The sequence below is a fragment of the Sebastes fasciatus genome, chromosome 17 (genome assembly GCF_043250625.1).
Source record: "Sebastes fasciatus isolate fSebFas1 chromosome 17, fSebFas1.pri, whole genome shotgun sequence".
In the NCBI taxonomy this organism is placed as follows: Eukaryota; Metazoa; Chordata; class Actinopteri; order Perciformes; family Sebastidae; genus Sebastes; species Sebastes fasciatus.
The window spans coordinates 16,749,090-16,761,052 of record NC_133811.1 but is presented as its reverse complement, the minus strand read 5'-3'; the positions used below and the strand labels follow the sequence as shown (position 1 = coordinate 16,761,052).

Sequence of the window (11,963 nt, the reverse complement as noted above, 5' to 3'; positions counted from 1 at the left end):
GCATCCGTCAAAACAGTGAGGCGACACACGTCAGCTAAAACAACAATCTCACTCTATATTTCACCTGCTTGGCAGTATTGTTAGCTGACCAGACGAAGGTCTCTCCATGAATCAATGCTGATCCTTTTGTTGGCTTTTTCTGCTTCAGCCTCCCGACCGCGCCGGAGGAAACTGGAGACACCAGCACCCGGTCAGAGACGATAACGTAACTCGTTGCGGAGCCCCGTCACTTCACAAGACACCGGAAACCTCTGTTGGTCTGGAGGAGCTGCAGCATTTATTTCTGCACAAACGTCCACTGTACATTCACTAGATATTCTCAGAGCTAAACTAACTCTTCCGCAGTGTGTAGTGTGGGCGCATGCACGTGAGGTGGAGCGAGCTGTGAGTGAAGGCAGGCAGGCAGAGGAGCAGAGACTCCGATCCTGGAGACCAAAGCTACGGTCTCCCCCGCGTCCTCCGACCGCGGCCAACACTGTTTAGCAAGACGGGCTTCACTAGATAGAACTTTGCGGTTTTGGTGCTACCGTGTAGTTTGTGTTGGAGTCTGAGTCTGAACGGCGTAGCAACACGCGAGCGTGCATGGGACACCAACCCGGATTGATTTATACGTGTAAGAAGTTACAAACAGTCCCTTAAGTATATATTTTGTTCATGTTTCTGCATTTAGAAATCTTTTGGATCAATATGTTTTCAGTTCATGAAAAAACATCAGATTTTTGTATTTAAAAAAAAAAATACTTTTATAATTTTTTCTGACTAAGTTAACCTTTTAGCTTGGTTTGTACAGATTTTATGGATATGAAGCATTTTAAGATACTCCAAGAAATGACGTCACAATGGGTGAAAATACCAATGTAGGCACTGGCGGACCATTTCTTTTGCAGAGTTCAAAGGGTTAAAGGGGAATTCACGTATAGACTATATCTTCCAAAGTTATATAATTGTTATTCAGCTTTGTTTTCTTAATCATATGGTTTTCTTGTGGCCTTATAGCAAATGTCCCAGGGCCTGGTAACAGTCCACAGGCCTGGGGTTGGGAACCTCTGATTCTAATATGATATACTGCTTATATGTCTTTAGGCCACAAGAGGGCACTGTTCCTTCATGTGAGACGACCACATACTGGGATTTATTTAACAGCATGTTGGTTTCTCAGAGGTCCCTCCATGGGGGGATGTGTGACTGTCACTAATCCGATGGAGGGGAACCAGGACAGAGTTTTTTTTATGCTAGAGGTATCCCAGACAATCACTGATTCAGCCCAAATCCTTAATCTGTGTTGCCATCTGCTGTGCTCACACACTAACTGCACTTTCTGCTCTGTTTATTCTTAGTATGCAAGTCATTCGTAAGGGCTTGTGGAAACCAAATCCCTGTATGAAACTCCGCCTCTGAAAGAGCTGAAGGCGTTTTTCCTGAGACTAGAAAAGACGTTCGGGACCATCTCGTGTCATTTTTTGCTCTCAGTAGTGAAAGTAAAACAAAAAGTTTCTCGTTTTAACTCTCGTTAATATTCCTGGTTCGTCGTCCTGCTCTGTGTAAAGTAAAGTTTGAAGTAGATGACGATGATGTGGGAGTAAGAAGAGAAGGAGCTGTTTGATGAGAGCGAGGAGGAGGTGGCAGGGACCAGGGGAGCACATAAAGGAGGGAGGGGGGGTAGGAGATGGAGGAGTGAGGCAGTCTGGGAACAAGGGAGGAGAGCTGAGATGAGCTGTTGCTATGGGAGGAGAAGAGGATGATGGGTGGGCTCTGCCAGCAGGCGTGGGAGGGAGACGAAGATGGGGATGAGGGAGGAGTGTGTTTGTAGCACGGGGGGTTCTGGGATGAACAGAACTGTTGGTTATGTAACGGCTGTATTTGGGTTTTTAATGAACCTCTCTCTTCCTGCTCACTGGCTACTGAGCTGTTACTGTTGGCAGGAGAAGCGCAGCATAAACACACACACACACACATAAAAACTTCATTTCTCAAACTCTCTCCTGCATAAAGAAACACACATTCATTTCAGGAATGAAACCCCAGAGTGAGAGAGCTCTATTCAAACTCTCTACTCTGGATTTTTTATTTGTGTATAGGTGAAGCCGATCACTGTGCGTGTATCAGTATGCAGTTTCTTTGCATGTGTGACTGAGGGGAGGTTTCATGTGGGTTCAACTTTGTAATTAATTTTTCCAGGACTTCCCTGGTGTGAACAGAGGGAGCTCACAGCACAGCTGGATGGCACGTGTGTGTGTGTGTGTGTTTGCATGTATGTGCATACGTGACGGTGTATAAGCGCAGGTATGGGATGCTTCAGTCCGCCCCGATTCCACCGTGTCAATATTTTCTCAGTATTCTGAGATTTGAAGAAAGGGAACTTGTTTCAATATTTATGGATGTGGTCAAACACAAAGTCATCGCAGTCTTTCCAAGCCCTCTGACTATATGCACACACACACACACACACACACACACACACACACACACACACACACACACACACGGCTTTGATATGGAGTTTATTGATATTGGTGGATAAAGTTTATTGATGTAACTGATTGAAAGTAATAATGTTGGTTGTGGAACAAAGCTGAGACATGTTTTTTGGAGATCCTCCAGTGTTTTCTGGTTCAAGTGGCATTAGGGTGTTGATTTTTAGTTTGTTTTGAGAAGATTTGGGGTTTGGAGGAACAGGGGACACGAGGGAGGGCGGCTGCCGGGGAAAACAACAACAACTCGCTGGATGAGATGAATAGATTTGCCTGTTTGGACGCTGTGTAAACATGAGGACAAACAGTGGAAGGCCCCGATTTGACAGAGATAAAATATCTCACCTCACCATGTTGATATTAAATATATTTACAGAGAGTTGTGGCCTTGTATAAAAATGCCTAATGGCATGCAGTGTGACTGGGATGGAGGAGATGTGTTTGTTTTAGACTTGTTTCCATTTACTCTATGGGTCTGGCAGTGCTATTGTGATGAATATTCTCTAAATTGAGCTCCCTGCGGTGGTTTGGCTGTTGGCAGTGAAAGTGGACTTACAGGAACATCTCCTTTTTCAGTAAAAAAGCAAATATGCTTTGTCTTTATATTAGATTTCTTTTACCGGAAAGGAACTGGACGAGGAGAAAAGGAGGAACAGAAAAAAACTGAGCTGAGGGGGTTATAGTAAATTTGCTAAACTGATTTCTGAGTGTCACTCAACTGAATAGGTGCTGAGTGAGAACATTTTATTAATAAACAACAATTTTGAGAATCAATGAATCTAGGGCTGCAATTATGGCTTTTTTTCATTGTTGATTAATATGCCAGGTATTTTCTCGATTAATTGATTCATCGCACCAGAACTCATGGTGACGCTCTTCAGCTGTGTTATCCAACCAACAGTCTAAACCCAAAGACATTCAATTAAATGTATCATCATAGAAGACGAAGAAAACCAGTAAAAAAAAAACACATCTGAGAAACTGAAACCAGTAAATTTGGGGTAATTTTGCTTAACAATGTACTTAAAGGGCCAGTGTGTAAGATTTTGGGGGATCTATTAGCAGAAATGGAATATAATATTCATAACTATGTTTTCATTGGTGTATAATCACCTGAAACTAAGAATTGTTGTTTTCGTTAGCTTAGAATGAGTTCTTCATATCTACACGGAGCAGGGTGTCCACCATGTTGCTCCACCATGTTCCTACAGTAGCCCAGAACGGACAAACCAAAAACTGGCTCTAGAGTGAGCCTTTCAAGTTTTTACGTTACCTGAAGGCCACCGTAGTTCTCCAACACGCTTGTGAAACTGCGGTAACGTGACCGCAGAGGTGGTACCGCCAGCCGCCGTCTGACTTCTATGGCTCCTAAAGTAGTGTTATTATGGTATGGATGGCCTCTGAGCGAGGCGAACGGCAGTTGGTTGCAAACTGCAACCACACCACTAGATGCCTCCAAATCTTACGCACTGTTCCTTTAATGTGCCATTATTTTCTCAATTAATTGATTAATCGTTTTGTTTATAAAATGTCAGAAAAAAAGCCCATTGTTATTTCCCAGAGCATTCAATTAAACTTATCATCATAGAAGACTTAGAAAAACAGTAAAAAAACACATTTGAGAAGCTGGAACCATTAAATTTGGGGTATTTTTGCCTGACAAAACAAGACATTTCAAGATGTCTTGTTGGACTCTGGCAAATTATAATTAGTATTTTTTACATTTTTTTCCTGACATTTGTTAGAATAAAGGATTAATTAAAACTTTATTTTTTTTTTATTTAAAGAAAAGTTAGTTATTGGAACTGACCTAGCATTATAGTAGGATGTATCATCACACACAGCAGATTGTTATTTTGGTCAGTTTAGACACATTTCACTGTTTTCTTAACGGCCCCGTCTTAACAATCCACCTCTATATTACTAACTAACTCTGAGCACTGGATGAATATGGTGCCGTGAAATAGTTCACAAATGCTGATGGATTCAGGTGAAGCTCCTCCAGCTCATGTTTGTGTTTGTGCTGCCAGCCCAGCAGACGGGGGTTACATAACCTGTGTGTGTGTGTGTGTGTGTGTGTGTGTGTGTGTGTGTGTGTGACTCTACTGTATATGTTTGTGTGATGGCACGAATATATATGTTGTGTCGTCTCATATTAGCCAAAAAGCCCATTCCCAGAGATGACACGCAGTCCAGGAATAACATCTCCAATCTTTCATGTCCAACCTATCGCCACCATAACACACACAGACACACACACAGACACTGTTGATTTTACATCGTGTTCAGTCCAGTAGGAAATATGTCTGGCTAGTTACTGTACTCCCTCAGCCCCGGCTCCTCTTCTCCCCCCCCCCCCCCCCCCCCCCCCCCCCCTCAATTGCGGCTTGTTCAGGTCGTGTGTGTGGAGGTGTGTGTGGAGGAGGAGGAGGAGGAGGAGGATGGGGAGGTGCAGAGGAATGCAGGGTTGGGTCGGGTGGAGCGGGATGTCGGAGGGAAAAGAGGGGTCTCTGTTTAGTGTGTATGTAGAGTCTATAGAAAGATTAAAGATGTGTGTGTGAGTATTGATGAAAGTGTGTTTTGCTACTGTGTTTACTCCGCCGGGGCCCGCCGCCTACCTGACAGTGCAGAGGAGAGTGATGGGGAAACAGGCGGGAAGACGTTTTTTTTTATCTGGTTGCAAACAAGGAATCTTTACCTTCTAGTTTTATGTTTTTTTTATGATTTGTTCTGTTGTAAATTTGTTTTAAAATCTACAAAAAAGGAAAGTAGGAAGGATGAGAGAAAAGATGGATGATAGAAAATGACCAAGTGGTAGAAATACACAAAATGTTCTGTATAATTCAGGAGCTGAACTGAGCTGAACTTCCACGAATTGGCTTGTATACAAGTTATACAGAAATGCATGCTTATGCAAAAATGCACACTCACACACACACACACACACACACACACACACACACACACACACCTCCCAACGTGCGGAGCAGCGGGAACACTGTGGTCTGTGTACGGCGGCTCTCCTTCACTTCCGCACCGTAAATGTGTGTTTGCTATACGAGGGAACACGGGGAGAAAAGAGGAATTCATGTTGCTGTTTATTTGAGCTTTGGCCAAATCCAACCTGGGGCGGCCGCGTTGGCGGACGCTTTGCACCAAACCCCAGCCGCTCCTGTACCCCCAGCCACACACACACACACACACACATATATACTGTACACACTCAGATTTTACTACTCACACACACACACATACCTGTCCATCCTAGCCATATCAAGGTGTGTTTGTCTTTCCTAACCAACCATTTTAGGTACTCCCAGAGCAGGTATTTCCCTCTCTTACCCACACACACACATTTACACACATACACTGCAGCTATAGAGGGGGGGTGTCTGTGGGCTGAGTGTGTGAAGCACTTGCATTGATAACCTGCAGCTCAGAGTCACTCAGACTCACTTTGTGGCCGTCCCCCTCGCCTGGAACTCCCTTCGCCCTGCTCCGTCTCCTTTCTCACTCTCGGACGGACACACTCAGACCCGCGCGCTCACTCGTCACCCCTCTTGTCGCTATCGCCATGACGCCTACCCCGCCGTTGTTCCTGCTGCTGCTCGCTCTCATAGGGGCTCAGGCCACCGTGGATGTCCGCACGGCCGCCGCCATGGGTAAGAATGATGACCTTTAACCTTTAAATTTGATTCTTACTTCTAGAGTCTGTGATGGTGTGATCTTTATCCTCCAAAAAAAATGTATCCTGAGGGCAGTAAACCTCAGAATTGACATTATAACATGATTAAGCTGAGTAAATACTTGACTTTATACAGAGGTAACAGCATTTTAGAGGTCTGAGTTCAGTCTTTTCCATAATATCCTCGGACGGTATGATGTGTGTGAACTAGTTGCATCGCTGTAGAGTTGTATAAATAGAAGGAGAGGAATGGAAAAAGTCAAATATTAAGTAAGTATTATTATTAAGCTTAATCATGTATTACATTGCAATTGGTCTGGATAATTGCAAATAATATAATTCCACAGTTATGTTGATTTCTATACTTTCCAATGTCTTTTTATTGATGTGGAGTGATTAGTCAGCCAGTGTTAAAGACAGTAGTGTTTTTTGTGTTGTTGCTGGTGGTTGGATGGTATACGTGCACAGTTTCGATGACTGTTTCAGGAGGCAGTTGGCAGTTGGTCTGCTGTGTGTGTGTGTGTGTATGTGTGAGTGTGTGTGTGTGTGTGTGTGTGTGTGTTAGTGAGTGTGTGTGTTGGTGGGAATAACTGAAGGGAGGTAGAGAGGTGAAGGGTGAGAAGGGAGATCAGTGATGTTAGACACTGAAAGTTTTAGCAATTAATTTAACGAGTCCTCAAACGCCCAGAACCTCACTGAAAATCCAACACATCCTCCCCGATGCACACAATTTAATCATTATTATTATTATTATTTGCATTATTTCTAGACACTAGCTCCACCGGGTGTTTGTAGTTGAAGTTTTTTCAGCAAAAATGTTTGCATCAATACAATAAACTTTTTCTGAGCTTTCAACCACTTCTCATTTTCCAGATTTTCTTCAGTTATCATTCTAATAATTATTAATATTATTATCCAAGAGGTCATTTTTAATATATTTAAAGCAGGCGACTTCTCCCTTGATCCTTCTCCGTCCTTCATCCTTGTTCATTTCTCCATCTCTCCCTCCGCCCTCCCCTCTCTCCACCCATGTTGCCTCCCTGCATCCTGTTTTTCTCTCCCACTTTCTCACCACCCTCCCTTCTCCTCTCAATAACTCCGTTCTCCCCATGCTCCTCCCACCCCTCCCCCCTTTTCTCCCTTCCTCATCAGTTTAATTTCATTATCCATCTACATTTCTGGATCACTTTGTGATTAAGGTTAAGATATGAATACATAATAATCTCCTTTCTGTCCTCCTTTCTTAATGTGTAGCGGCAGGTTTGTGCAAAACCCGTCCCACAGACATCGTGTTCATCATCGACAGCAGCCGAAGCGTTCGCCCTTCAGAGTTTGAGCAGGTCAAGGTCTTCCTGGCTAAGGTCATCGAGGGGCTGGATGTCGGACCCAACGCCACCCGAGTGGGAGTCGTCAACTACGCCAGCCGCGTCAAGAACGAGGTACGTTGTTATGTATGTTGAGGTATTTTGTTTGTTTGTCAAACTATTTAATATCACTAACCTTGCTATTATGCAACTGTAGGTGTCTCTGAAGACACACCGCACCAAAGCTGGGCTGGTTAAGGCCGTGACCAAGATCGAGCCCCTGTCCACTGGAACAATGACTGGTCTGTCCATCCAGTTTGCCCTGAATGTGGCCTTCAGCGAGTCCGAGGGCGCTCGCGTCAAATCTCCTGACATCAGCAAGGTCAGACTCACATTTATATGCATTCACACTATACACAATTCAACATATTCCATCATTATGATCAGCTGCTCCTCTTCCTTGACAGGTTGCCATCATTGTGACAGACGGGCGTCCCCAGGACAACGTGAAGGAAGTGGCTCAGCGCGCGCGGGATGCCGGCATTGAGATCTTTGCCATCGGCGTGGGACGCGTGGACATGAGCACCTTGAAGCAGATGGCCAGCGATCCTCTGGACGACCACGTGGACTACGTGGAGAGCTACAGCGTCATCGAGAAGCTCACCAAGAAGTTCCAGGAGGCCTTCTGTGGTAAGATGGGAGAAGGAAGTGGGAGAAGAAGAAGGAAAGATGAGGGTGCAGAAAACCTTAGTGATGGAAATTAGACAAAGATGTTTGAAAAGAATTACTGTCAGGGTGGGTCATCATCATTATCCTTCATCACTGTGGAGAGAGCTGCCCCCCTATACTGAGGGTAAGGTGTCAGGACTGTCATCTTTTCATTCCTATATGTTGTTCCCTCCCTCAACAAGACAGCAGTATCTTCATTCAACCACTCGAACCCATTAAACACTCCCAGTGCATGACGGCATGAGGGCAGGAACAACCTTTAGGAATGAAATTCGCTCCTGCTCTTCAGTCAACTCTCACATAACCGAGAGGCGAGACTGATCTCTCTGTAATTACCCATCCATTAGTGACAATCATTAAACCTCTAATTAGCGATGCCCCTTGGCTCTCCCCGTCTGCGGCAGCGTTGACTGCTGCCTGCCAGTCACTTTGCAGCAGCCAATCTCGCTGCAGATGTTTCATCCAGGGGCGGCGCTGCATGATCACAGTGTTGGACTGTTATTGGACGAGCCTGAGCCTCACACTTAGAAAACGGATCTTGTGTATTTGAGGCTACTCCAATACTAATATCCACCTGTTTGTTTTAAGGATCCACTGGATGCATGCATCATCCACACATATTCAAAACTGTTGGCTGCAGGTCACAGTGGATCATTAAAAATCAATGCTAGATTTCAAACTGACATAGTTTCATTCTCTCCTCCTAACTCCAACCTCCCACCCCCCCTCTGTGTGTGTGTGTGTGTGCCTCAACATTTATTCTGCACGCACACACACAGTGTCGGACCTGTGCGCCACCGGGGATCATGACTGTGAGCAGGTATGCATCAGCTCCCCTGGATCATTCAAGTGTGCCTGCAAAGATGGCTTTACCCTCATGGACAATGGTCGCAGCTGCAGTGGTGAGTGTGTGTGAGTATGAAGGTATTTGTCCAAACATGGTCACCGTGCTACCAGAGTAACATGCCCTGTTGTGTGTCTGACATCACCAGCTTGCAGCAACTCGGCGACAGATGTGGTGTTCCTGATCGACGGCTCTAAGAGCGTGCGTCCCGAGAACTTTGAGCTGGTCAAGAAGTGGATCAACCAGATCGTTGACAAGCTGGATGTTTCTGACGCCAAGGCTCACGTCGGACTGGTTCAGTACTCCAGCTCAGTCAGACAGGCACGTGTTTGGCATTTTAGCGTCACCTAATAATCAACCTCCTTTTATTCCGTATCAACGTCATGTTTCCGTTTTCCCTCCCGCAGGAGTTCCCTCTGGGCCGCTTCAACAACAAGAAAGACCTGAAGGACGCTGTGAAGAAGATGGCCTACATGGAGAGAGGAACCATGACAGGCCAGGCTCTCCGCTACCTGACAGACAACAGCTTCGGTGTCGGTCAGGGCGCCCGGCCTGGAGTGGCCAAGGTGGGCATTGTCTTCACTGACGGACGCAGCCAGGACTACATTGGGGATGCCGCCAAGAAGGCCAAGGAGCACGGTGAGAGGGAGAGGATGGATTACTTCTTAATGCACGGGTTTAGTATAAGAAGGTACAACCCAAATCCTACTATTACCAGTCAGATGAGGGTGTGTTTATGTTACAGGTTTCAAGATGTACGCTGTTGGAGTGGGCAACGCAGTGGAGGATGAGCTGAAAGAGATTGCCTCTGAGCCGACTGGAGAGCACTACTTCTACACTGCCGACTTCAAGGCCATGACCCAGATCGCCAAGAAGCTTCAGATTAACATCTGTCAAGGTCACACATGATGATTAAAAAGGACCTATTTTGCTTTCCCTTTGCTTTAATGTGTTATATAGTTTTTTGTGCTTGTAAAAGGTCTGCAAAGTTGCTAAGCCCAAAGTTCACACCAAAGGGTTTTACTCTCCCCCACAGAAACACTGCTCCTGAACTGCCTCAAATGCCTTGATTGATTCTTTTGTAAATTGGTGATGTCACCAAGTAACACATTTTGCCTAGCGGCTAGTTTGGCACGCCTTCAAACAAAGCTAGTTAGAGTGGAGCTAGAGCAGAGTCTGAAGAGTTTGGTTCAGTTGACCAATCACAACAGAGTGGGCCAGCTGACCAATCAGAGCAGACTGGGCTTTTCGGGAGGGGGGGGAGATCAAACAGAGTGTTTCAAACAGAGGGTGAAAAGAGGTGCCGCAGCACAGCCGGTATGAGAAAAGTAAAGTATATTTTGAACATTAAAGCATGTTAACATGTTCTAATAGAAACCCAAAATACGAGTATGCACCTGAAAATCAGCATTATATGTCCTCTTTAAATACAAACATTGAAAAATACTTTATTTGTATGCCTTTACTGTTATTGATGGTAATTTCACTATACATACTAGTAAAATAACTCACAACTTGTGCTTTCTGTTTCCACAGAGGAGGACCCTTGCGAATGCGACTCCCTCGTAAAGTTCCAAAAGAAAGTAGAAGATGCCCTACAGGCACTAACAAAAAAATATATCCTTTACAACGGGTGAAATGGTGTGAGAATACGATGTTGATGATGTTTTTTGATGTATTTCCTGTCTTGTTTGTCTCCATTGTTGCCGTCCTTGACAAAATCTTACTAGACAGTATGTCGAAGAGGATCGCCTTGCTGGAGAACAAAATCGTCTGAGGACTCACATCCCACTCTTTCCTACACATCCGCACACCGACCACGTACACACACAAACAATTTTTACTTCCTGTAAAATACTGAAGAGGAACCCATGTGTGTGTGTGTGTGTGAACCTTGACCTTTGCTTGTATCCTGAGCTCTCCCAAACCACCTCTGCACCCCCTCCTCTCTCGGTCTTACCTCTTCCACCCTTGGGTCTCCTGGGACACGAAGCGCCGGTTGCCATGGGGACCACGCCTTTGTGTGTGTGCTCCGAAGGTCGTCCTCCATAGCCAGCCTGTGTGTTTGTTAATAAAAGTCTTCCCTCATAGGGAAACAGTGACGGTACGCTGAAGGGTTTTTCTTTGTTGCTGCCACAATGTTGAACTTCCCCCAAACCCCATAGAGTCTGTGTCTTGTCACGTCAAACGGAGCAGCACATCACCCTCACTTGTTTGTATCTTTCCCTGTGTCTCCTCTCATATCTGAAGGCTTCAGCTTTTTTCTCTGAGCCCCACAACCTATCTAATATTATATATGGTATATAATATATATATATATACAGGTAAATTAATATAAGATATGTCTGATAATAAGGGTACACCATTGATGTTTTTTATTTTCCTAAATAAAGGTGATTCAGGAAGTACTTATTATAAATTGTCAAACTATTGTATGCACACAGACACAAAGCAATTACTTTTACACAGTTTTAGTTACAAATGGTGCCTTCAAATGGGGTCCTGTTCACTGTGTTCACGAGAAGAGTCCATATGAACTCCCACCTTTTGTCGTATTCACCACCTCGCGAAAAGTGGAAAGATTCTGAAAGGTCCGAGTTCAGGAGTTGTGCCGTTCGTTGACGTTGTCAGAAATGGCAGAGGTCATGGAAGTTGATTTTTTGGTAGATAATAAGCCGACAGTTACGTTAATATTGCTGTTGCTTAGCAGCGGTGTTCTCAAGACTTAACCACTTTTGGGCGTGCCAAACTAGCCGCTAGGCAGGTACAAATGCATTACTTGGTGACATCACCATGTTACGGAAAAAAAGGCAGGACTTCAAGCAAGGCGTTTCAGGCAGTTCAGGAGCAGTGTTTCTGTAGGGAAGAGTTACTCCATGGACTTTGGGCTTTGTAACTTTGCAGATCTTTTACAACCACAAAAATATATA

At 44.7% G+C, this 11,963-nt stretch overlaps 1 protein-coding gene across 2 annotated transcripts; it reads left to right on the top strand.

Moving 5' to 3' along the window:
• The first annotated feature begins 4,167 nt into the window (after positions 1-4,167).
• On the top strand, positions 4,168-11,430 carry matn1 (matrilin 1). 2 transcript variants are annotated; one of them, XM_074614070.1, is made up of 10 exons: positions 4,170-6,133; positions 7,411-7,595; positions 7,678-7,842; positions 7,928-8,150; positions 8,969-9,091; positions 9,182-9,354; positions 9,441-9,672; positions 9,779-9,931; positions 10,570-10,650; positions 10,761-11,430. In XM_074614070.1, the coding sequence occupies exons 1-10, from the start codon at positions 6,046-6,048 to the stop codon at positions 10,808-10,810; spliced, it is 1,473 nt and encodes a 490-aa protein (XP_074470171.1). In that variant the 5' UTR covers positions 4,170-6,045; the 3' UTR covers positions 10,811-11,430. The 2 variants fall into 2 exon arrangements, with proteins under 2 accessions (XP_074470172.1, XP_074470171.1); XM_074614071.1 differs by lacking the exon at positions 8,969-9,091 and having other exon boundaries at positions 4,168-6,133.
• Positions 11,431-11,963: the final 533 nt, after the last annotated feature.

Excerpts from the sequence above, each read along its gene's own strand:
- matn1 (XM_074614070.1), top strand. The coding sequence starts at position 6,046 with ATGACGCCTACCCCGCCGTTGTTCCTGCTGCTGCTCGCTCTCATAGGG. Across the intron at positions 6,134-7,410 it reads CCGCACGGCCGCCGCCATGG|CGGCAGGTTTGTGCAAAACC; the intron begins GTAAGAATGATG and ends CTTAATGTGTAG. Across the intron at positions 9,355-9,440 it reads ACTCCAGCTCAGTCAGACAG|GAGTTCCCTCTGGGCCGCTT; the intron begins GCACGTGTTTGG and ends TCCCTCCCGCAG.